The sequence below is a fragment of the Eulemur rufifrons genome, chromosome 15, assembly GCF_041146395.1.
Source record: "Eulemur rufifrons isolate Redbay chromosome 15, OSU_ERuf_1, whole genome shotgun sequence".
Classification (NCBI taxonomy): Eukaryota; Metazoa; Chordata; class Mammalia; order Primates; family Lemuridae; genus Eulemur; species Eulemur rufifrons.
In genome coordinates this window covers 4,085,227-4,109,867 of record NC_090997.1, presented here as the reverse complement: position 1 = coordinate 4,109,867, position 24,641 = coordinate 4,085,227, and the positions used below count along the sequence as shown (strand labels likewise).

Here is a 24,641-nt window from a genome sequence, read left to right as displayed (position 1 = left end):
TGGTCTCACACACAGGAGAAGCCCAGGAAGGGCAGGTGGGCACCCAGCGCCCGGGGAACTTGAGCCAGAAGTCCAGGGGAGCTTGAGCCGCCCAAACGGCTGACTTCGGACCTTCCTAATACTGATCCGGGGCCGCTCAGACCGGAGGCCTGAACCTTCAGGAACCCTCCTTTTCCTCCACCCGCCTCTCCCCGTCCACAGCCACCAGACCTCGTCCAGCCTGACCCGTCGGTTCTCAGGAGCTCGCCCACTCCTGCCCAGCCCACTGCCCCTCCCCGCCAGGCCAGGACCCAGCCGGAGACAGCGCCTGTCTGCCTGCCTTTGAGGGTTCCACACTCAGACCCCAGCCTGACTGCGCCTGGCATAAAGCGCTTTAGTTCCTCCCCAAGGCTGGGGACAGAGGCCTGTGGGGTCCCTCCCCTCATTGCTCCACATCCCTGCTCACTTCCAGCCCAGAGCCCACCCCACCTCCGGGCCTCTTCTCACCACCTCCCCCCTCTTTATCCAGATGACCCTATTTCTCCGTCAGGTCTCAGTTGGTCACTTCCCCCAGGATGCCATCCCTGCCCCTCCTAAGCCCCATGTTCTCCCACCAAACACTTACACTGGAATTGCCCCCACCTATAAGCCCCCGACAACAGGCACTTGTCTAGGGTCCTTGGTCAGCCCTGGCAGAGGGTCTGGCACACACAGGGCCTCAAAACTTGAGGCGGCCCTCGGCCCCCTGACGGCTGCCCGGCCTGCCTTCTCAAACTACAGTCGGAAGTTGGGAAGGCGGAGGGCTGGGGAGACCAGGGGAAGGGAGAGCGTGACCCCCACCCTCGACTTACCCCTTTTCTTTTGAACAAAAAAATACCCAGGGGCCTTCGTGCCCAGGGCCTGCCATCCACCCAGGCAGCTGAGCGGAACTCTCCTCCCCTTCCCACACTCCTGCTCCTCCCCCTTCCTTCTCCTCCTCCTCATCCCCTCCCTCCCGGCCCCTCTGGCCCTGCCCCAGAGCAGCAGGACACCCAGCTGACAGCTGGACATGCCAGTCCCTGCCGGCCCTTCCCCAGAGGGTCAGGTGACCCTTCCTTCCCCAGGCCACTGGCAGCCTGGCCCTTCTGAGCAGCCCTGTCCACCCAGGGCTCTAGGGGACAGCGAGTGAGTACTCCACGCTGGGAGAGGCCTTCGCCCCACGGCTGCAGCTGGGGGCACTGGCGACTGGATCCCCTTCTGCCGGACCCTCCCCACCCCCCCCAGAAGGAGGCCCTGGTGAGTGCTGCCTGAGTGAGGGGAGAGTGGGTCTCAGGGCCACGGGGCCTGTTCACACCACAGGGCTCTCGCCCCATCCCGGGCTGCTAGGAGCCTGCCCCACGGAGGTGGCAGCGACGCGTGTGGGTCTGTGCGTCTGTGTGCGCCGCGGGGCTGCGCTGGGGTGTTGGGGCAGCTCAGCAATGTGGGCGTCCTGGCATTTGCTTCTCTTCCACCTCTCCTCCCCTGGGTGATTCCAGCCCTCTCCTTCCTGGAGTGTCCCCAGATCCACTAACATTGGCCCCTGCATGGACAGGGAGGGCGAGGGGGTGGGCTAGGACTGCAGAGGAAGCCAGGGGTCGGGGGCAGGTGCCAGGGACGGGAGCCGACAATTCCCACTCCACGCTGGGTTAACCCGTCGCAGAGGCCAGTGTCCAAGAAAGGCGGCAGCAACCCCTGGGCCCCAGGGACAGCACGTCCCATGCCAGCCGCCCGCCCTTCCTCCCGGAGGGATGACGTCAGCGCCCACACAGCAGCTGGGGCTCGGGGCCTGGGGCTCGGCACAGGGAGATGGGGGCGGTCAACAGGAGGGGGCCACGGGTGTCAGAGGCATGTCACCGCCAGGCAGTGGCCCCTGCTGCCCTGGGCAGTGGCAGAGTCTTGGTGGCCCCACCTCTCCGTGGCTCTTCTCGTTCCCCCAGTGGACCCAAGACCTGAGCCTGCCCTGGGGCCCTCAGGATTCCTGGGGACCTTAAAACCGCCCACACCAGCCCCGTCCCCAGAGACTCGAATCCCACAGGGCGGGACTCAGGTCTTTATGTTTTTTAAAAACTACCAGTTTATTTCTTTAAGCTTTTTATTATGAGAGACTTCAAGAATACAGGGAAAAATAGAGGGAATGAGGTCACGAACAGGTGCACATCCTGCGCCTGGATTTCCATGGTTGTTTGAGATCTGCCATATTTGCTTCATCACATACGCTAAGGCTGAAGAATTTGAAGTAATTTATGGACGTCGCAGCCTCCCCCTTCCCCGCCACAATGAGCCCCGCAGGCTCTTGCCAACCCCGAAACCACTGCCCCACTCACAATGGGCAAGTCCCAGGAGCTGCATCCAGTCCTGTTCTCAGTCCCACAGCTGTCCCTGAGGTGGCCAGTGCTTCGCTAGCCCGGGATCCAGCCAGGATGCCTCTGAGCTTCCCTTCAATTCGGAGGTGTCTCTGCCAGCTCCCTCCCCCGCCACGTTGACTTGCTGAATTGAAGGGCCAGTTGTCCCCCAGGTGGGGTCCGACAGCACTCAGCGCAGATGGGCCAGTGAGGCCAGAGGGGACAGGGAGTCCTGGGGGGATCCAGGTCTCCTGCCCCACCGTGCTCCCTCCCAGGGGCCTGGACAACCTCTCCTCTGTAAAGGGCCTGAGGCCCCTGGGGCCCTGCTGGTCCTCCGCCCTGTGCAGCCTGGGACCCCAGGGTTCCGTAGGCCGGGCTGGGCCCACCCCGTGGCCAGCAAAATCCCCTCCTCTCCCGCTCTGAGCAGCGCACAGAATAAATCCTTCTCAGGGGAAAGCCGTATGGGCGCTATCTGGTTCGCCAGCAGCCTCGGGGAACAGCAGTAAACTTTATGAGCACTGGGTCATTCAGGGAAGGAGACCAGCGGTGGCCGCAGGAGAGGAAAGGTGGGTGCAGGAGGGGGAGGGGCTGGACAGGGCTCTAGGGGCCAGGGCTGCGCCCAGTGCCGCATCCACCGGCTTTTCCTCGTAGTTATTCTTCCTCACCTGGGTGCCAGGGCGTGGGGCCTGGGTGGGAGGGTGAGACCCCGCCGTGCTCCGCTCAAATGTGTCTCAAGCGCCACCCCCACCTCCTCCGCAGCCCCTGACCCCGGGTACGGGGGTGGGGGGAGAGTGGCAAAAGGAGGGGGAATGTTGGTGGGGAGGCTCCTACCTTGGTGACTTTGAGCTTTCCAAAACCGCCTGCCTGGTACAGGCAGGAACACTTCAGCTGCCATCCGGACTCTCTGGGGACAGGTCTGGGCAAATCCTGGGCAGACCCAAGACGCGTCTGAGAATGTGTCCCCTGGTCACTCACTGGGCAAGGGCTGGGCGCTGGCTTTAGTTTTCCGACAGAGTTAATCTCTCTCTGGGCAGAGCCGGCCCGAGCGTGTGCTGCTGCCCTCTGCTGGGGAAGGCCTTGCTGGCGTTGGAGTTGACCAAGGCGGCTCCACGGCCTGAAGGACCATGCCGCACAGCACACACAGGCACGTGCACGCAAACACACACACACACACACACTCCGCCCCATTACTGTGCTTTGACCTTAAAAAACTGTGCCTTCTTGCAACTATAAAACGTCCAGGCTGACCACTGGCTCCCAGGCCTCCGGCGGGAGACAGGCAGTGGGTCACACGCTTAGAGAAAGGCAGGAGGTGTGGGGCGGGGTGTCGGGGCGGGAAATGAATAGGTGGGTCTGGGTGCTTAGTAGTATCCGAGGTCCAGGGCGCAGCTTCAAGAGGCGAGGTCCGGGGAGCGAAGCACGCCTGGGAGGGGCTGCTGGAGCGGTCGCTGACCGTGCCGAGGGCCCGCCGTGCTGGCAGGAGTCAGGATCTACTGGGCTGGGACGGACCGGCCCTCGCAGCCTCTGCCTCCCCCGACAGCCCCTGTACCCGCACAGCTTTCGAGTCACCTTCCCCCCTGTTTCTCCCGCCTTGACAGCACGATCAGAACATGGCTGGCGCTGCTAAGTGCATTTGTCAGTGGCTGAAGGGCTTCTAAACTAATAATCGCTGCATTAAAATCGTATTTGGTCCTCGAGCTCGAGAAACGTTGGGAGGTTTTAAATGTTAAGAAAAAAGGGTGAAAAAAATCCCCTCTCAAAGGATAAAATCAGCCCTGAAATAAGTTTCTGTGACTGAGGAATTTGAAGTATGGCTCTCTGATTCTGGCAATCCAGCCTGCCCTGGGAGGCAGATGCTCCAAAGCCACATATTTGAGCCGCGGCTGGGAAGGTGACGTGTGAAGTCCCCCGGCGCTCAGTATTGATCCCACCGAGCCAGGGAGCCACGCACCGAGGGCGCACCGCCCTACGGCCCTGGAGTCATTTTTAGACTAGATTGTAAGCTCCATTTTCTTCCCCCTGGAAAATAAGCTTGTGTCTTCCCGGCCCAGATGGCCCCAGATGATGCACGGCCCTCAGCCACGTGAGAAACTCCACGTTTCCTGTACCCATCACAACCTGAGCGGTTTTAAATGGTTTTCGGGTCCTCTCATCTCTAATAGATTAAAAAATGCTCCCCTGGGTGCCGCAAAGACATTGAATGGTACTTGTACCAAACCTCTGTCTCCAGGAGGCCTGTGGAATGCACGTTAGAGCTTCAGAGGCGAGAGGGCCGGCCATAAACCACGCTGTCTGGGAACCGTGCAGCCTGCCGCATTTCGTATCGCTGTCTTCTTTGCTACAAGCTGTTTCTTAATTATCTTCTCCCCAGAACGCCCTCTCCCCACCACCTAAGATTTCTCAGGATGTGGTCCTGAAGGCTCCAGCACCTTGGTATCTCAGGGGACCAAGCATCTCCTCTGGCTGGCAGGGCTGGGACCCCTCTCTGCCCTCTCTGCTGCTGCGGCGCCGCACGGCTCGCGACACTGGGCGGGGCCGCACAGCACCCTGTGTCTTCCTCCTCCACACAACCCTCCCCTCCAGCCACCACCTCCTGCCCGTCCCCTACTGCTCCTGTACACACACGCCTCGGAGCAGGCCCTCCCCAAGCGCCCCAGTGCTGAGCCGACATCTCCCGCCTCCTGGACCCCTTTCTGGGCCTCTCAAGCCACCCCCGTCTCAGCCGGGAGCAGCGCCTCTCCTGACCTTTTCAACCAGGCTCCTTTCCCACGTCCTGTTTCCCTGCCAGTCCCAGGCGATGCTCATTATACTTCTAGGATCTGCTGATTGAGAAAATAGATGATGACAGAAACCACTAGGACTTCAACAATGCCTTTACGTGCATTTGCATTTCGATCATTACCAACACACTTACGTGTGAGAAATGATCATGCTCCTTGGGTGTTACCGCTCTAGTCTGCAGGTGACGCCTGTGGTGGTGTGGAGCAGGGTACGGCCCAGCCCGCAGGTGGGGCCCCACCCAGGGCACCGTGAATCCGCACTGCCGCGCACCTCGTCACACTGCCACTGGCAGCGTCCTGTGCCCCGGTGTGGGGCTCTCGCTGCCCAGCCAGGCGCAGCTCCTGGAAGGCTCCCATTCCCGATGCAGGTCACCGAGGCACAGGCATGGAGAGGGCCTAGGACAGGACCCCAGCCCTAAGAACCTGACCCGGGTCTCAGGACTCCCAGAGAGAGCCAGAGCGGCTTGGCAGCCACCCCCACTCCAAGGAGGACTGCACGGGGCGGAACGGGCATGGACTTTAGAATGAGACAGACGTGCCACGGCTGAGTCCCAGCGCTGGTCCTCACCAGCTCAGGACCCTGAGAAAGCTCTGCAACTTTTCACACCCTCAGTTTCTCCATCTGAAAATTATTACCTTGAGAAACAGAGGTGTGATTGTAAAGCCAGTGGTCCACTGTCGATGCTTACTAGGAGTGGCCATTATGTAGGATATATTTGTGCCATGAAATATTTGAGTGCCTGGCGCAAGCGAAGTTGCTTTCAACTTAAGAGCTCCGCACGGGCTGTGAGCCGGTGAATCGGGCGGCACGGACCAGGCTGTGCTGCATAACAAGCCACTCCAAAGCTCAGTGGCTAAATACAGTGAAGACCGATTTCTCTGCCATGCTACACATGCAGTAGGTACAGCGACTCAGGGACCCAGGCTGGCAGAGCCCCCACCTCTTCCACGATCACCATGGCCAGGGAAAGAGAATGTGGGGAACTGCAGAAGGCGCACATGCCACTGCCATCCACATTGTGCTGGCCAGGAAGTCGTGTGGCCACACCTGCCTGCAGGTCAGCTGCAGTGGTGCCACGTCCCCACGGGAAACCCAGAACAGCCGTGAACAGCCCTGACCATGGCGACAGTCCGCCCGTTTGTTTCCAGATAGAGGAAGTTGACAGGCTTTACTAAGACATAGTCCATGACTAATTTATTCCAGGTGTGAAGCCCTACAAGTCTGATGTGTGGTTTCGTCTGCCATCTTCCCTGAAATGGGAGTGGCAAGTTCTAAAAGAGATGCATCTTCTGTAATTTTTAACGAACTCAGATTTAGCTCGTTCGTAGAGGTTGCACACACACAGCCTCTCTGAAGTAAACTGTGCCGACTGGTGGTGACAAGTTATGATGCCCTCATCCATCTCAGCTTGATGGGTGGCATCTGTCATTGTATCTGGCATCCGTGAGGTCTTAGGGTCTTAGAATCACTGGTATTGTCATCTGTCCCCACTCTGGGAGCCAAATATACCTGAGGCCCTGCTGTCGGTGACCCTCCTTCCATACCAGGGAGTGTCTGGCAGCCCAGCGGCAGGCTGGCTGTCACTCAGGCCCCGAGGGCTGCAGAGCAGGGTTTGTACTGACACAGACAGCCCAGGGCCTCATTTAACAACCGGCTTGGTGGCTGCGCCCCATCAGCAGAAATTAGCCCCTGAGTTTCCTGGAGTGAGGCCCAGAGTTATTTCATTTAGGACATGACCCAAAGACAGGAGGACACAGGGACCTGGGGCCATCTGTCCAGTTCCTGGCAGTGGGGGGGGGGCAGCATTTAAGCTGAGCTATTCTGGCTAGGGGCACCTCACCCCTGCCCTCCGCCCTCCCCCCTCCTCCCTCCTCCCCTCTCCTCCCCCCTCCTCCCTCCTCCCCCTCTGTGTCCCTCTTACACCTTTCCAAGGAGCCCTGGGGAAGGGTGCTGGGCAAGGGTCTGGGCTGTGCGGCTGTGGGGAGAGGTGTGGCCTGGAGAGAGGGACATTTGTCTCCCTTCAGAGCAGTGAAGGGAGCCCGGGGCATTCAGCAGAGTGTCGGAGGGGCGGGAGGCCGCATCTCAGGCCTTCCCTCACCTGCCTTCGCAGCGCCCAGCTGGCTCACGGGTGTCGGCCCTGAGAGTAACCCGCAGTGACAAGCCCCAAGTGGTGGAGCTGCTGGGAAACAGGACTCGACAAAGGAGTCCTGTGCATGTGTCACCTGGGTGTCATGCAACGCTGTGGCAGTAGGCGGTAAACCAAACTCAGAGCAGTTGCCCAGCTCACCCCAGGGCCTTAGCAAGCTGGTGGGAATGCCTGGAATTGCCCCTGGCCTCTGATTCTTGCCTAGTGCTCTCAGGAAACAGAACAGGGCCAGAGGCATTGATCAAAGGCCCAGGCCCATGGCAGTGACAGGAATGCCTGCTGGTGGCAAAAGGAAGGTCTGGGCTGAACAATGTCCTATCAACTTGCATTATTTATTTGGGACTTGCACAGAAGGAGTGGGAAGACGGGGGCCTTCCCTAGCTCAGTCCCACAGAGCTGGAGGCCACCGGCAAAGGCAGACACAGACAGACCTCAGTCTCCCCTGGGAATCCGAGTTCAGCATCTGTGCCAAGGGGGAGCCACAGATCGCTTCCCCAAGCGGTGGCAAAGCCCACCCTGCCCAGCTCCAGCCGGTGCTCCAGGGCTGAGGCCACTGCTCCTCCCCTGCCCTTTGCCCCTTCACATCTGTGTCAGACATGCAGACCACACGGCGCAGAGGCAGGAGGCCCTCTGGCGTCACCTAATCTACACCCTAAGGTGGCCTTGAGAAAGGGCCTCGGTTTCCCCAGCTGTCAAGTCCAGCTTTTTTAAAAGTACGGGCTGGCTACCCAGCAGCCACCCAATCACTGCTAACCGCCCCAAGGCCGGGGCAGGAGTGTCTGCATCACGGGTGTGCTGGAGGCCCAGGGGTCTTCCTGGCCCACTCTGCGCTCTGTGAGAAGGAACAGCCAGGGATCCTGAGAACGCCTGACGTCGAGGTGGGAGGACATCACAAGGCTGTAGCAGGAACCAGTGTGGGGCTGGGGATGACAGTGCCTCTCAGGTCTGGCTGGCATCCCCGGCCAGAAAGCCCTGGAGAAGGTCAATGCCACCCCTGCTCTGGGTGGGCCTCCTGCCCACCCTTCGTGATGGTGTCTGCAGAGGTGGGGGAGTGATGCTGTCCTCTCCAGCCCACACTCCACGTCATTAAGTGGGGTGGGGGACAGGCCAGGGGACAAGAAGACCTGTCCCAGCATCACCAGTGACTTGCAGGTGACTTTGGCCAAGTCCCGGCCTCCTTTCGGCTCAGTTGCCTGATATTTAAAATAGATAAAAAATAACCCTCAGCCTCCCCGCAGCGTGGCAGGGGAGCGCACCGTGGGTCTGGTGCACCTGGGTTCAAACCCCGGTGTCCCCTCACTATCTGGGTGCACGGGGAAGTTACTTAACCTGTCTGTGCCTCGGTTTCCTCATCTGTAAAATGAGGCTGATTCCCTCCTAGGATAGCAGCGAGGCTTAAATGGGTTACTCCGTACAAAGCACTGGAGCATGGTGTGGCACCCAGCAAGCTCTGTGTGTGCATCTATTGCTATTGTTCCCTCACCACGCCCCCCGCTGTCCACGTCCTTAGAGCGCCTGCGCAGACGGGTGGAGGGGAGAGAAGGGCGGGGACCGCGTGGGACCCGGCTGGGACGCGGCTGGGACGCGTTGGCAGAGCTAAGCCGGCGCCGGCAAGGCCAGGCCTGGTTTAGTGCTGGCCCAGGCCCTGGGGAGACAAGTGTGAGGCACGGAAGCCAGGGCTCCTTCCAGGAGTGGCTATAAATGAAATTTGCAGACTAGCTGTCCCTGTGGTTACCGGAAGTGCCTCTGCCTGGGGACAGGTCCGCCGTGAAGGCCCACATGCAAGCAGCCCAGTGAGGGGAGAGGCGTCCGGCCGCCTTGGTTTTCTCTGCGCTCTTCCTTCTTGCCTTCTCCAAACCTGCAAGTAGAATCGGGTTTGCCAAGCAACGGGGATACCTTGCCCCATAACTGGAGGGTTATCAGACTGAAGGTATCGGCTCATCCGTCGGTCCGTTTCCCAAGTATAGATCCCTCTCTCCAGCTTCTTTTCTCAGCTCCTGGATGGGCTCCCAGGTGGGGCTCACTTCTGCGCTGCCCTAGAGCAGAGCTGTGAAGAGGCCCCGGGTGGAGCGTCAGGCCCGGGCCGCTCACCATCAGGCCTCCCCCCAACGCCTCACCCCTGCAACCCCAATCTGCCCAGTCACACTCCAGCCACGCAGCTGCCCCAGAAGCCTCACCCTGCATCCTGCAGAGCACATACACATGCACCAGCCAGAACCCCCACCCCTTCCCCTTCCTGAAGGAGCTTTTTTTGGCCAATCCTGTAGGCCAAAAAGCTGATTCTCCTTTGTTGGGGAAGGAACAGGCCAGGCTGAGGCTGTCAAAGCCACTGTGAGCTGGAGGCCTGGGCCGCTGGCGGGAGCCTCCCTGAGCCAAGGGCCTGAACAAATTGACGGGCACCACTGTGTGTGGATCCAGCCAGCCGTGCCCGCGGCCTGGACTGAAGGTCAGTTAGAGGGTTAATCATGCCCAGCACTGCCCGCCTGGTCGCATCTGTGACCAGGAGTCCAGCAGAGGGAGAGAGTATTAATAACTCAGCGATGACGGGCACCGCTGTGGGAATGTCCTCTTGGACAGGACAAATACAGCAAGAAGAGCCTCCCCCCAGAGTGTCTCCTTGGTACTCTCCTGACACCAAGTCAGGACATGTTAGGGGCTGTGTTTCCGGCCCAGGTTCCAGCATCTGCCTGAGATGCACAAGCCCACCCTAGACAGAAGGGCAGGTGCAGGAGGGCACCGGGCCCAGGGAAGAGGAGACCCTAGCTTGACTTCTGCTCTGCTCCTGGCCAGGAGAAACGCTGGGCAAGGTATCGCAAGCCTCACTCTCCTCGTTTGCAAAGTGTCCTCCCTTTCCTACAACGCAGAGCTGTTGGGGAAATAGGACCCCTGTGGTCACAATGCTAGAGATAATAATTTCTAGACCACATTCAGTGAGCACTTTGCTCTGGGCACTGGGCCGACCTTCCCACCATGGGCCTTACCTCAGCTCTGTCCCGAATTCCATGAGGTAGGTATCATTATTATCCTGTTCTACAGATGGGGAAACTGAGGCCCAGAGAGGCCCTCAGGAACTCGTCCAGGGTCGCACAGCAATTGTGTGGTGGAGCCATGATGCGCACTGATGGTGTATAGCTTACGGCACACCCCCAAAGCACCCCGCACCCCGGCCCTGCAAGACCCTGAGTGCCCGGCAGCAGGGCTCTGCCTGCTTCTCGCTGAGCCTGGGGTCGGTGTTCCCAAAGGACAGAAGCCAACACGACGAGAGCAGTTAAGACACGGTCTTCAAACTCTGGAAGCTTATGGATATGTTGTTTGATTTTTAAAAATGTTTTAATTTAAATTCAAAAGGTACAAAATGGTATTTAAAGTCTCCTTTCACCCCTGCTCCATGGGGGCAATGACTGTTACCAGTTTCTTGTGATAGACTATTCCAGAAGGAACCGATGCACATGTATAGGCTTGTTTAAGCTACCAGGGAGGAACCTACCTGTCCTGGTCCAGGCTGGGGACCGTGTGGGCCCTTCTGAGCATGCCACCTCCCGCATGTCATATCATTCCACCTTCCTCCTCTGCTTTCCAGAGGCCACACGCGGGAAGACAACTGTGCCCAGACAGCAGTGAAGGCCAAGAAGGAGAAAGCTGAGGACCACTGACGGCCCGAATTCCGTCCAGGAGCGGATCTAGCTTCTACCTCACCCCGTCCTCTCGCAGGTTCTGCAGGGTGACCGGCTCCCTGTGCGGAATCATGGTCGTACAGGGCAGCGCGGACGCCAGGGATGCCAGGGCGGGCGTGCAGCTGGAGCCCTTCCTGCACCAGGTCGGGGGACACATGAGCGTGATGAAGTATGACGAGCACACCGTGTGCAAGCCCCTCATCTCCCGGGAGCAGAGGTTCTACGAGTCCCTGCCGCTGGCCATGAAGCGCTTCACCCCACAGTACAAAGGTGAGTGTCCGGCAGCCAGGCCACGTCTGGGTGCGGCCACACCGGGCCCAGGCCCATCTGCACACACCCCCTCTTCTTGGTGCACTGTGGGTGTGTGCAAGCGTTGCCATGGAGATGTGCCCCTCTCCCGGGCTGGCCTTCGTGCCCTGGTTTCTCTGAACTCTTCATGCCTCCAGGGCTGGAGTGTAATGCCATTTGGCTTCCAGACAAATTAGCTCAAGCCACCAGGCTTCCTGGAATTGAGAATGGAGTAACACAATGCCCCTGTTCCACCCGGCCCTGAGGTGGCAGTCTGGGCTGTGCCTTGAGGGCGTCGTGGCTGGTTAAGCATGGCTGTAAACACGGGATAGGTTGAGGCCTCCGTAACCTCCCTCTGGAGGCCCAGGCGGGTAGCAGGAGCCTGGGGCCTGGGACAGGGCATGGAGAAGCTGGAACGCAGCTCTTTTAGGAAACCAGAATTCCCACCTTCACCCAGGAAGGGGCAAAGCCCGGAGAATGGGCTGCCACCTGGGAGCAGCTGGGGCGCCCTCTGCACGGGGCTGTGTGTGCTCTGGATCAGAGCCCAAGGTGACTCTGGGGAGAGAAAGCGGGTGGGAGGCCCAGTGCCTGGGGGCAGGCCGCTGAGTCCCCACCCGGCCCTGGGTAGAGAGCCCGCTGGCTCTGCCCCCGCGAGACCCCCCGTGGGGCGAGTGCTCAGAGAAAAGACCTCCCTAGAGGAGCTGAGAGTTCACCACTGCAAGCTCTGCTCTCTTGTCTGCGGGGAAGGTGATAACGTCCAATAAGTCCGTTAAAAACTCACTTGCACTTCAATGACCAAGATAACTGGGGAGGAGGGGCCTCTCTCCACTGGTGTCTCTCCAAGTGCGATCCAAGGTCAGCCGCCTTCGCAGGTGCCCAGGCCCCACTCCAGACCCGAGTCAGGATCCCGGGTCCTGGGCTGAGAGCAGGAGTCCGCACTCAGCGTGGTCCAGATGGAACCGCCGGTGGGGGCGCCAGGCCCTGCGCTCTGGGCCTTGCCTCCGAGCACTGTTTCCCACGTGCCAGGGTTCAGGCCAGCCTGCCAGGACCTCCTGAGAGCCTCAGACAAGCTGATGATCATCGCACACTGAGAGACAGGGGAGGACAGGCCAGGGCCGCCTGTGCAGCCGCCTCCTCTCCGCTGGGGTCTCCCGGGCCCTCAGGCTGCTGTTGCCTGGCTGGTTGCGGGTCACTGCCCATCTTGTCAGGGCACCCACCGGAATTAATGACTGTCCCTTCGCAACTGAACTCAGCCCAGCAGAGGGATGGCAAGACGGGGGTGGGGCGGCCTCCTGCCAGCAGCATTTCATGCCTGCTCTGCAGGGCTCTGCAGCTGAGACTGGCTGCCAAAGCGGGAAAGGGACAGAGGCTGGCCTGGTCTTGGGGAGACCACCTGGCCCCTCCCCTGCTCTCTTCTGTGCTTGGCCAGGCCTCTGGCGGGGGTAGGAGGGCGCTACTCTCGGGCGCCCAGGCACGGGTCTGCTGTCCAGACCCCTGCTCTGCCCTGCTTCCCCTCAGGTTGGGCCCGGCACTGCTGTCTCCCCTGGGGCTCTGCTAGCTCAGCAAGTGAATTAGAGCCAAGGTGTCATAGCCAAGTGCAGCAACAGCTTCGAGACACAGGAGACGGTGTTTCTAAACAAGCCGGGCAGGCACCTGCGTCAGGGAGCCCTGTGACACCCCTCAGATGAGACCTGGTAACTGACCACCCACCCTGCTGTGGCTGAGGGGGCGACAGAGCCGTGGCTGGGGCGACACCCACAGGAGACTTTGAAGAAGCAGAAACGCTGACTCATGCCGAGCAGACCGCGGCTCGCGCAGCGCCCGCTGACCGAGCACGAGCACGCACAGCTAAGGAGACACCAGCAAAAGCCCCGGACCCGGGACTGCCAGGGCCTCGGGAGCTGGGGTGGAGGCGGGAAGAGGGCGGGCGGCCGAGGTCGGCTGTAGACAGGAAGGCTCCCTGGGAGGGCCGTCAGGCTGCGGGGCTGCTCGTTGTCCAGTTAGCAAAGTGGCATCAGCTGACCTTGGCTCTGCGCCTGCCACAGCTGTAAGCGGCTTCCGTGTTCCGGTTCATGTGACCCTCACAACCTGCTGAGGTAGACACCTTTATTACTCCTGTGTCACAGGCGAGGAAACGAGGCACAGAGAGGTACCCGGCTTGCTCAGGCCACACAGCCAGCGAGAGGTGGATCAGGACTGGAAGCCCCAAGTGTGGGCTCTGGCCGCACAGGCCCGCTCCACTGAGCTCCACTGTTCCTGGAGGGATGGACTCGGGGTGCCAGTGCTTTGGGGGTCATCTAGCCCAAGGGGGGCAGGGACATGACTTGCCCGGGGTCAGTCAGCTAGTGACCTCAGGTCAGGGGACTCAAATTCCCCAAGGCTGCCATGGGGGTCTCCCTTTTCCTCCCCGATAGGAACAGCCCCCCAGAGAGAGGGCCATTTCTGAAGTGGCCACCACCAGCCATGGAGCACAGCCACCGCCTTCTCGCTGGCCTGACCGGGATGGCCTCAGGGAGAAGACTGGGCAGGGACGTCATTCCAACGGGCAGCCGCCTCATGCCAGAAGCTCGGCCTGGACCTCTGCTGGGTTCCTTGGGCGCAGCAGCTCCTCGGGGCTGTGTCCCTCTGCCTCCCGGTCTGCCTGTCCACTCTGGGCGAATGAGGACATGCTCTTAGGTCCAGCTGGTTAACGGTTGAGCCGATTCATATTACAGACAGTGGCAAGTTAATGCTCTCATAAGCTTAAAAATAAATACGTGATAGAATAGTCACTGAGGCTCAGGAAGCTGCTCGGCCAAACCAAAATTGCTGAGATGCTCTGGGCATGCCAGTCGTGGCAGTAAGCACTCTTGCCTGCCCAGCTGGCATGGTCTCAGGTGGAGGTAGGTGGAGAGGGCTGGAGAGCAGGCAGGAGGGGACTCTGGCTGGGTCCCACACTCTCCTAGTCGGGGCGGTGGGGGGCCTCCAACGCCTAATCCCCACAGACACACAGGGCAAGGCAGAGGCCAGGGGCAGCCCACGTGGCCCTTGGTTAAAAGCACAACCCAAGCACCAAGGAGTCTGGGTTCTACCGACATGCTGCTCTGCCAGGGGCAGCAACCTGAGACCCCCTGCAAGGGGCTGTCGGCTCTGGGTCCCAGCCTGCAGGTGCCGGGCTCTGGACGGAAGGGCTGAGCTGAGCTGCACGGGGCACGGAGTGGTGAGAGAGAGACGGAGGGGAAGGGAGACAAGAGCCGGAGACAGACACAGCCGGCAGAGGCGCGCAGAAAGGCAGAGAGAGACGGGGACGCAGAGCCTGGCTGTGTAGCTCTGACAATATGAGAAATGGAAATGACTTTCGGATTTTATTGGTTTTGGGTTATTTGCACCTCTGCTGTCCTCCATTTGCTCAGACACTCAGAACTGATGAGATCAGACAAGAGCTGGAGCCTGGAGAGGGGTGAAGGCCACGTTTCTTGTCCTCCAGGGAGACCTCCTGGGCCTGGGGCTTCCCAAGCCTGTGCTTTCCGCAGGCCTGTCACCGCAGCCTCACAAGTGGAGAAGCCGGGGGGCTGCTGGGTGGCAAGTGAACTTTACAAGACCCGAGAGGGCTTGGCCGGCACACCTTTCCGGCTCCCAGCAGCCGGGAGGCCTGAGCTCCGCAGGGACCGGCACCGCACCGAGCCAGCTCCCTCCCGTCGCGAGTGGAGCAGCAGGCTATGGTTCCGGAAAGGTCACTTCTCCCTAGAACAAGCACGATGACGACACCCCTTCCCTGAGGACTCAGGGCTGCAGATGTAAACCCCAGGCCCTTTGGCTTGGCGCCCCAGCCCTCGGTACAGACAGCCCTGTCCTGGGTGAAGGAATCGCGGCCTCTCTGTTCTCCCCCACGGGACAGAATGAGCAGAGCACGTGTGACTGGGGACACGGCAGGAGTGTCCCTCATGCGCACGCAGGGTAAACACAGCGTGACGACACCGGGCTCTCCAGAGACAGTCCCTGGCTCCATGTCACTGCTTGTCCCTTCTTCCACACCACGACTGGGGTGGCAGCTCAGAGCTCCACCCTGTGTCAACCCTGTGACCCTGAGCAGGTTATTCGATCTCCCTGAGCCTCAGCGACCGTCAGCGGCCCTTGCAGATGCATCGGGACTTAGAGGCAGCAAAGGAAAGCAGCTCGGAGCCGGCCTAGTGCCACGCACGGCAGGCAGCCAGACGGGGCGGGTGGCTCCAGGATTCCTCCCCGCCAGCAGGCCTTGCTCCACGAGTGGGACGGCTATGGTGGGCTTGGCCTAGGGACGAATGCTGGTGGCAGGGAAACGGTAAAATGCCAGGTTTGGGTACGGTGTTCTCATTACCATCGTGATTACATCACAGGACACAGGAGCGAGGGGTGAGGAAAAGTGGAGTTTTTTTAGGAGTTGGAAAGGACTGAATGTCACTCTCAGGCTGCAAAATTAGGGCACTGGGAATCTGAGATGACAGGACTGGCCCAGGGAGACCGCTGAGCTAGGCACAGATGGCTCTGGAGAGCAACTTGCTGAATTACAGAGCAGCCCAGAAAACGAGTGTCCACACTGACCGGCCAGGGGGACCAGGCAGGCAGATCAGCTGCCTTTATGGCTTGCTCAGCAGAAATTGCCACGCACTCTGAGAAGGTGACCAAGTGGCTGGGGAGGAAATACCTTGGAGGACGTACAGACACGCAGCCCACCCTCCATCAGTCGGGGTCCCAGCAGGAGGCAAAGGGCACGCTCAAAGCGGTTTCGATGAAGAGAATCTTGAAAGGAGCTGTCTGCAGATGTGCAGGCAGGATTCAGGGAACAACCAGGGCCGAGGGCAGCGGGGACTAGCCACACTGCAGAGCTGTGACCACCCAGGCCACGAGGGCCAACGTAAGGGGCAGTGTCACCAACCCAGCGAGCGTGGAGGCCACAGGGGGCCGCGGCAGGTGTGGACGCAGGCCAGCCCACGGTGAAGCAGGGGGGACCCAGCCTTTCTCCTCCCACCCTCCGCCTCCCGCCAGTGCGCCCCACTGGCCGAAGCCACTGGGAAGCCGCAGGGCAAGGAGGCCATCGGCATACTCCACGGGTCAGCCCTGGGGCACAAAGCAGGGCACAGCGGGGTGAGAGTGGATTGGTGCATGGGGCGGGGGGCACAGAGACTCACGCATCAGCTGCAGGAAGGACAGGATGACAAGGACTCTCACATCTGGTTCTCACAAAACCACATGCTGTCTCCTGGGCCACCACCAGGGCGCTGCCAAGGCGGGGCACCCCCTGGACGCTAAGCCCCACGGAGGGAGGCTTAGCTCTGCCCCGAGAACAGGACTCCAAAGACCACAGAGCCGGAACGGGCCTGCAGCAGCTGATGGCCCCGCCTGGCCAGTGCCCCGGAGGGCCCACGAGCACGTTTGTTCAGGGTTTCCGGGCAGCCTTCGCTTTCACAACCAGTGGGCTTTGTTCCTTGATCACAAACACCGATGACAGGCACCGCAGGGAAATCTCGCAAGTGCCCTGTTTCACCAAAGAACCACGTGCCAACGGCCTTCGTGTGCCCATGCGTCTGACCAGAGGACAGGGCAGATCACCAGTGTGAAAGGCAGAGAGACGGGGAGGGTGAAGGAAGCGGTGACCCGGGTCCTGGGCCCCGCGTGCTGTCAGACAGGTGACGACAAAGGGAGAAGAAGGATGAAGGAGGCAGAGGCTAAGAGGAGGGGCGGGAGGGGCCCCAGCTTCCCTCATTGCACTCGGAGGTGGGAGGACCGGCTCTGAGGTCCCCAGGCAGGGCACAGCGGGATGGTGCGTTTGTGTGTGTGTGTGTGTGTGTGTGCATGCACACGTACCAAGAGTATGGAATGCAAGAACAAAAGGGACAGGGAGGGCTTTGCCTAAGAACGAAGGAGCAGAGAGGGGCTGAAGCAGAGGCCGTGCTGTGGGCGGATCAGCCCAAGGCTATTTCCTACAGCCGGAGCTCTGGGCTCGTTCTGGAGCAGCATCAGGTTCAGGAGAAACCAGGCCAGTCCCAGAGCTCTTTACTGAGCGAGGCGTTGGGGAAGAGGGGAGGTTGACCTGTGCCATTAAACTGAACTCCCAACGCTGTCACCCTCTGCCACGTGTCCACTGGGAGGCCATCTCACCTGGTCTTTCCTCCCCTCCCTGTGTGTTCTGCAGGCACCATCACAGTGCAACTCTGGAAAGACAGCCAGGGCCATCTCAGCCTGGTCGCCAACCCACTGAAAGAGAATCAGGAGCCCTTCAAGGTGTCCGCGGAGTCGGCGGCGGCGGTGGCCCTCTGGCAGACGCTCCAGCAGAGCACCAGCGGCAGCGGCAGCGCCCGCATCCTTGCGCAGCTGGCGCGCTCACCCAGGGAGAGGTGAGGGCTACCTGGCAGCCTGGCAGAACCCGGCACCGCTCCCACCTGTGCCCGAGGCCAACCCTCCCTGTTAGGGCTGGCGCCGAGGAAATGAGAGATTCAGAGGAAGGCTCTGTCTAGAATAACCAATGTGCCCAAGGAAAGGAATGGATTTTCCTTTATGCCACTTCTAGAGGGAGGATTACGGTGCATTTTATCTCAGAAGTTGATGCACAGGCAGAGTTCTAAGCAGAGTACGTATTCGGTACATATTTGTTTAATTAAACACGTGTTTCACTGAGACCATCAGGCGTCTCTGAGGGAAAAGTGTGCAGAACAGAAGCCCTAGAATAGTTTACATAAAGGAATAGTGTGGCTAATTGCTCAGAAATCATCTTTCCTTAGCGGTCAGGACGTGATGAGGGGGAAGGTCCGCGCGGCTCACAGCGCGTCCAGACGTCCTTGGGGAGGGCTCCGAAACCTCTGACAATGTCAGCTGGCCTTCCTCAGATGAAAAGGATCCCTGGGGATTTTTAAAACACGTATGGAAAACAAAAGGGAGCTACCACAACGACAATACCTCCCTTCCCTAAGCAGCGGTGGATCCAATTACGCTCCTGGCTCAGTGTCAGGCAGCAGCCCACGTTATCTCCATTTCACAGATGGGGAAGCCAAGATGCAGGAAGGCAGGAGAAAGGGGGCGTCCCCAGGTCCTGGGGCTCCCCCAGCCCACCTCACCCCGCTCCCCATGGCACTGTGAGGTCTCAAGCACACACAGACCTGCCAGAGTATCAGAGTCTAAGCCTCCTTGCACTTCCGGACGGGGCTGCTGCCCACACGTGGCCCCATGGGAAGAGGAGTAATAGTCCAGATCACTCACGGCCAGTTTAAATCACCTCGGCCCTCCGATGGGTGACACATTCCAACGACTTACTCTGGGGTTTGCAGAAAACCCGAGAGGCCTGCAGTGTGGTGTGATCTGGTCCCAGGGACCCGAGCTGGACAGGGAGGGCACTTCCAGCAGCCTGGTGAGGGCCGCCAGGGAGGGCAGCTGGGGACAGCCCTGTCAGAGCCCGTCCCAGGGAGCCCAGTCACAGTCACAGCACCCTCCCCGCACCACCCTGACGGTCGTGTGCTCCCGCCAGCCGCAGCCCAGCCAAGGCGCCCCTGAGGCCCGAGTCCCACCTCAACGCTCAAGTGTCCTCGCTGGTGGAAGACGCTAACGGGAACCAGGTTGAGAAGAAGAGCTGTAACCCGTGGGGCCTGCACTGCCACCAGGCCCACCTGACCCGCCTGCGCTCCGAGTTCCCCGAGAACAAGCGGCACCGTATCCTTGCCCACCTCCCACCACACGCAGTCCCAAGGCAGGGACAGGGGACAGAGAGACATACCGGAGCAGGCGTGGGAGGGGAAAGCAGACAGGTACGTGGGGCCGAGGGAGGGGTGGGCAGGGACAGCCAGACGGATGTGAGGGACCAAGAAGAAATCAGATCCCTCCAAAAGAAAAATCAGAGAGTACGGGGAAGTCAGGCTGGGAATGAAGCGGAACCCAGTGCCCTGCCACCTGGGCAGTGGGGGGTGGGACGAGGGCCGCTATGCCACGCTGGGTGGAGGCAGCACGGGGCTCACAGGGCTAGATGTGGCCCCGGCCCGACCTCCCATCCGTATCTGCACATTCCCCCGCCGGCCTCTTCCATGGGGAAGTATCCGCGGGAGGGACTCTGAGAGGAGGTCCCCCCTCAACGGGCTGCCAGGTTCTCAGGGAGCAAATTTAGGTTTGAAGTGTCCCTTTGTCACCACTGGGCTCCTTCCAAAAAACGGGTGGCTGGTTTCACAGTATGTACTAAGACACATCTGCAACCCTAATCCCTAAGAAGCTTTTGCAGGATAATTACTCCACTGAAATTAATATTCCTGCAACACATCTCCAAAGCTAACATCCACCCATTTCTCCCAAAAGGTACTGGTCCACTCAGTGACGGGAGGTTTTGGCCTTACGATTTTCTGCCATCAAATGTGTATTGGGCCTGGCCTGCCAGGGACTTCTCGCCTGCATTTAAATTTCAACCTCAGAGCAAATGAAGAAGGGAAAAGCTCACACACTCCTAAACTCCCCCTAAATAAATGGACTTATTAAAGCAGCCTGCAAAGCTAATACCTTGAATTCTTAACAGCAAGGCTGAGCTTGTCTGTGAGCGGGGCCGGGAGGCGGGGAAGGCGCCTGAATGGGGAATTTGCGCGCAGCCTCTAAGGCACGCTGACGGCCTCCGGTGGGGCAGCAGCCTGGGAGTCCTCGGAGTCTTTCTTAACTCAGTGTGACTAGGGTTCCTGTTGCTGGAAAACGTGGTGTCGCAGTACACGCACCCCTGCATCCTGGACCTGAAGATGGGGACCCGGCAGCACGGGGACGACGCGTCCGAGGAGAAGAAGGCCCGTCACATGAAGAAGTGTGCGCAGAGCACCTCGGCCCGCCTGGGCGTGCGCATCTGCGGCATGCAGGTAGGTCGCGGAGGGCCACAGCGCGGCACCCGCGTGTCCGCTACGGCACCAGCGCGTCTCCCATCCAGACACCCCTGCCCCTGCAGAGCCCTTCGCTGGGGAGCAACAGGGGAGGAGCTGGGAACCAGTCTCTCAACAGAGCCGTGCTGTCTTGGTCTGCAACACGCTGGGTTTTCTCAAGAGCACCCTTCAGGATAGGAGTGCCACGTCTTTGGCATCTGAAACGTTCCACAGTGGCCACGTGGCTCCTGCCCATGCGGCGAGCAGACCTTTGATGACAGTGTGTGAGCAGGGGCTGGGGAGGAGCCAAGAGAAAGAGTTCTTTGCTGCACTCTGTGGCTTCCCGAGTCCTCATTCTCTTGAATAATAAAGCTGAATCCTTTCCTCAGATGCTGTACGGCAGTCTGCTCCCTGAATTCTCGTTAGCCATTTCCTCTTTTTTAATTTTATTGTTTCAGACAGGGTCTTGCTTTGTTGCCCAGGCTAGAGTGTGGTGGGGTCATCATAGCTCACAGCAACCTCACACTCCTGGGCTCAAGCAATTCTCCTGCCTCAGCCTCCCGAGTAGTTGGGAGTATAGGTGCTGCCACCACACCTGGCTAATTTTTCTGTATTTTGTAGAGACGGGGTCTCGCTCTTGCTCAGGCTGGTCTCGAACTCCTGAGCTCAAGCGATTCTCCCACCTCAGCTTCCCAGAGTGCTAGGATCACAGGTGTGAGCCACCGCACCTGGCCCATTTCCTTTTCTTAATCCACCTGTTCTGCTTCTTTTTGTTACCTGTTCTGGTTAACAAAATGGGAAGGTCATAACCTGCTACCCCCGCAAGGAATGGTCGTTTTCTTATCACGCAGACTACTCATCTCATTTTCACTGCTCTGATGTAGCTCATGACAGGGGCTGCAGGAGAACAGGAGGAAATAAACGTTCCCCACTCATTCCCTCTTACAGTCTGTCTACTCAAAGCAAAACCAGACACCAATTTGGCGGTAAACGTTATAGCTTTCCTTAATTGAAACTGCCACCCCTTGAAGCTGGAAGTTAAGTCTATAAATCTGTTGCACACATGTCCCTTGGAAGGCTTGGAATGCAGTCCTCAAGAGAATGCAGTGTGATGATTTGTGGTGTAAATGGAATCTCTCTCTGGACCTCAAATCTTCTGAAATTGATCTGATTTATTCAGAAAGTGATGCCTGTCACATATTTATGATGGCTAATTTAGCAGCCAATCTCCAGCCCTGTAAAGGCAACCCGAGGTCTATCCTATCTTTCTGATTTTTTTCAACACTGGTTTTCTATAAACATATCATGTACTGTGAAGGCAAGAAAGACCCGAGAAACTGTCTTGGCCAGGTATGGGCAGCCCTTCCAGGTGTGCCAGGCAGAGGGGCGGCAAGTCCCCCCTGGCCATGCCAGCCGCTGGCCTTGGTTCAGCTTTGCTGCTGCCTGTGCCATCTGAGTGAGACAGGGGTGGCTGCCACTGTCCCCCCATCAGCATCTCTCTTCCATCTGCTCCCTTCTGGTGGCCAAGACATGACAGGGGAAGGGAGGGCAGACAGTGCCAAGGAGAGGGGCCGCCAGCCCCACAGAGCTGCTATAAACTGCCCTCCTCCACCCAGGCCCCCTCAGCTGCACTGGCTACCTAGCACCTCTGTCCATACCTGACATAGTCTGTCTTGTTCTTTCCAAGCAATTCACCTCACTCCACCTCAAGAGCCATTACTGTTTCCTTGGACTCTGCAGAGAAAGGACTTTATAAACTTCGTTGGGAAAAATTTAATCTAGTTGGCTTTCCAAAGCCATTGGCTGTGATTTCAGATTCCTATTAAAGCTTTCTAGCTTGGGTTTGCTAATATTTGAATTGAAGAGGGCCAGAAGCCAGAACTTAAATCATGATTTGGAGGTTGACATTGGAAATTCACAAGAAAGGAGATCCAACTGTTCTCCTTGTGGGGGAGGCTCACCTCGTAGGGTGAAGGGTCTTTAGTCCTAGGATTACTATTAAGATTTGCATGGAAAGCATTTTAAAATGGAAAGGCCACAGAGGGTCACCTTCCACTCACGTCAGTCACCCCTGCCCCGCATCTCCTGGACATCCGTTCATGTGTCATCCTAGCTTGTGATGCTGCAACCGTACCAGATACAACTTTTTTTTTACGTTTGCAATTCTTCACATTTTCTCTTTCTTCTTTTTAATGTAAGGTTTATCAAACGGATAAGAAGCACTTTCTCTGCAAAGACAAGTACTATGGAAGAAAACTCTCCGTGGAGGGGTTCAGACAAGCCCTCTATCAGTTCCTGCACAATGGAACCCACCTCCGCACGGAGCTGCTGGAGCCCATCCTGCGCCAGCTCCAGGCCCTCCTCTCGGTCATTAGGAGCCAGAGTTCATACCGGTTCTACTCCAGCTCTCTCCTCATCATCTATGACGGGCAGGAGCCATTGGAAAGAACCTCAGGCAGCCTACATCCTCAGGAGGTTCCGCAGGTGGCCCACGGCAGCTCTCCCGGGGGTCTCGCCAAGGTTGACATCCGCATGATCGACTTTGCTCACACGACATACAAGGGCTCCTGGAATGAGCACACCACCTACGATGGACCAGACCCTGGCTATATTTTTGGCCTGGAAAATCTCATTGGGATCCTGCAGGATATCCAAGAGGGACAATGAAACTTCCTGGGCTTATCTGGATTTTTCTGGGCTACAGATCTCAAGAAGGGACCTATTGGTAGCTAGGGTAGTCTAGACACCCCTTAGATGTCCTTGTAATAGTCATAGCTACCCTCAAAGCCATCTCTATACATGGCAGACTACATTAACAGCTGTCAATCAGCTCTGGGGGTAATTCCACATACCCTGGCATCCTGCCCTAATGCTGGTCATCGTAGAAGGGACAGTCAGGATAAAGTGGCACCCGTGTGGAGTGCACCGGAAGGAGCAGCATGATGAGCTGGAGGCCAGCACTGCAGTGCGGTTCTGGAGCGTGTGCATCTGAGAGTGCCCGCCTGCTGTCACGCCGCAGTCCTCGCACGCCGCGAGGCAAAAACCGTACTTGAAGTCGCCTTGAAGAGCGAGTTCCTGAGTTCATGGTTTTCCCTGGTCTGGGCTGCCCACTCCAAGGACAGACAGAGCTCGTGAATGCCTCGTACCTTCCTGCGAGCAGTTGTAAATGGGGCAGGAGGAAGCGGAACAGATCTGCCCACCTCACCTTCTCGCACCCAGGTGCTAAGTGGACAAGGACAAGCCCAGGCACAAGCACAGGCAGAGCAGGACCCCAGGTCCTCCGTGTGCCTGTAGAGACGAGGGTCTCTTTAGAGGCTTGTTTTTTTCCTTTTTTGCTTTTCCTTTTTTCCCCCCAAAATCTATTATACTGAGGAATCTCTTTACAGACTTCTGGTGCCTGCTGGAAGTGATGATTCTGCCACATTCTGACCATGAAATGACTCTGACCATGAAACGCAGCTTCCAGTGGGGGGCGGGATGCACATGAGGAGGAGCCACTGACACTAAACTACACTCTCCGCTTTCTATTTATTTATTTTGGGGGTGGGTTGGGGGTGTCAGAAGAAGCCGGAGGACCGAGGAAATCAGGGGCAATGTTTACGAGACTGGGGGACAAGCATAAATATGGAACAATAACAAACAGCTCTAATTAATTCCTTCTTCTGCGGTATGGAAACCTATTACAATGCCCTTGAGTCAAGCACTGAGATACGTTACCCAATTAGGGAAATAAATTTGTTAATAAAATTGCTGAGGTCACCAGTGATTGTTGGCGTGCCTTATTACCCTTTCCATGTGTTTATTCTGATCACACTGTATGGCAGTCCCAATTTGTGAGTGACTAGAGTATACAACACGAACAGTTCACCAATTTCCTACAATCCTTCAGGGAACTCGGGCGGAAATGGTGGCTAATGAAATATTTGCATGGATCTCCAAGGCGGGCACCCGACCTGAGAAGTAAGTTTCATTTGAAGCCTATACAATGTAAAGTTAAGTAATTTTTGGATTCTCATGGATAATTACCATCAACTTTCCAAGATCCACACTAATAGAAGGAAATAATAAAAAAGCTTGTGTTTAATTTCGAAATACGCTATGGAGACTTCAAAGCAGGTTAACTTTCCAAATCATGTTTGGCTGTGCCAATGATGTGATTAATTTGCATGCTTTGTGCCCATGGTAGGACAGTTGAGTCCAAGTATGTTGGGTGGCAAAAGGGAGTCAGCCAAAAACTACATATTTGCTAATGACAAAACAGAGCCCTAAATACTGCTATTTCCAGGCTACTTCCTTGCTTGAGAATCTGGTACCATAACAACCAAGTCCAAGGCTCCCTGGCTTAGCTTCTCATTCCTCCACCCATGCTCAGCCCTGGGAGGTGTGGGGCTTTCCAGACAGTCCGCTGGCCTACCCACGACGCTAACCGTGCTACCGCTGCTCCCCAGGGCCTGGGTCCTAATTCCTGCCTATGTGATGCCCCCCTCTTGGCTATTCCTTCACCCCCCCCCGCCGCGCCCTTCTCATATGAGACCTTCTGTCTAAATCCTCAGCCCACGTTCCCGTCTCCTCCTGAAGATGT

At 58.2% G+C, this 24,641-nt stretch overlaps 1 protein-coding gene across 2 annotated transcripts; it reads left to right on the top strand.

Moving 5' to 3' along the window:
* The first annotated feature begins 1,064 nt into the window (after positions 1 to 1,064).
* On the top strand, positions 1,065 to 23,735 carry IP6K3 (inositol hexakisphosphate kinase 3). Of its 2 annotated transcripts, none has more exons than XM_069487763.1 (6): positions 1,065 to 1,254; positions 10,847 to 11,210; positions 17,380 to 17,581; positions 18,712 to 18,887; positions 19,884 to 20,059; positions 22,259 to 23,735. In XM_069487763.1, the coding sequence occupies exons 2-6, from the start codon at positions 11,012 to 11,014 to the stop codon at positions 22,724 to 22,726; spliced, it is 1,221 nt and encodes a 406-aa protein (XP_069343864.1). In that variant the 5' UTR covers positions 1,065 to 1,254; positions 10,847 to 11,011; the 3' UTR covers positions 22,727 to 23,735. The 2 variants fall into 2 exon arrangements, with proteins under 2 accessions (XP_069343864.1, XP_069343863.1); XM_069487762.1 differs by having other exon boundaries at positions 18,706 to 18,887.
* Positions 23,736 to 24,641: the final 906 nt, after the last annotated feature.

Bases quoted from the DNA above. Each gene is read 5' to 3' on its own strand.
- IP6K3 (XM_069487762.1), top strand. From the start codon at position 11,012: ATGGTCGTACAGGGCAGCGCGGACGCCAGGGATGCCAGGGCGGGCGTG. The intron at 17,582-18,705 runs GTGAGGGCTACC...TGCTCCCGCCAG, and splicing joins GCGCGCTCACCCAGGGAGAG to CCGCAGCCCAGCCAAGGCGC. The intron at 18,888-19,883 runs GTATCCTTGCCC...CAGTGTGACTAG, and splicing joins CCCCGAGAACAAGCGGCACC to GGTTCCTGTTGCTGGAAAAC.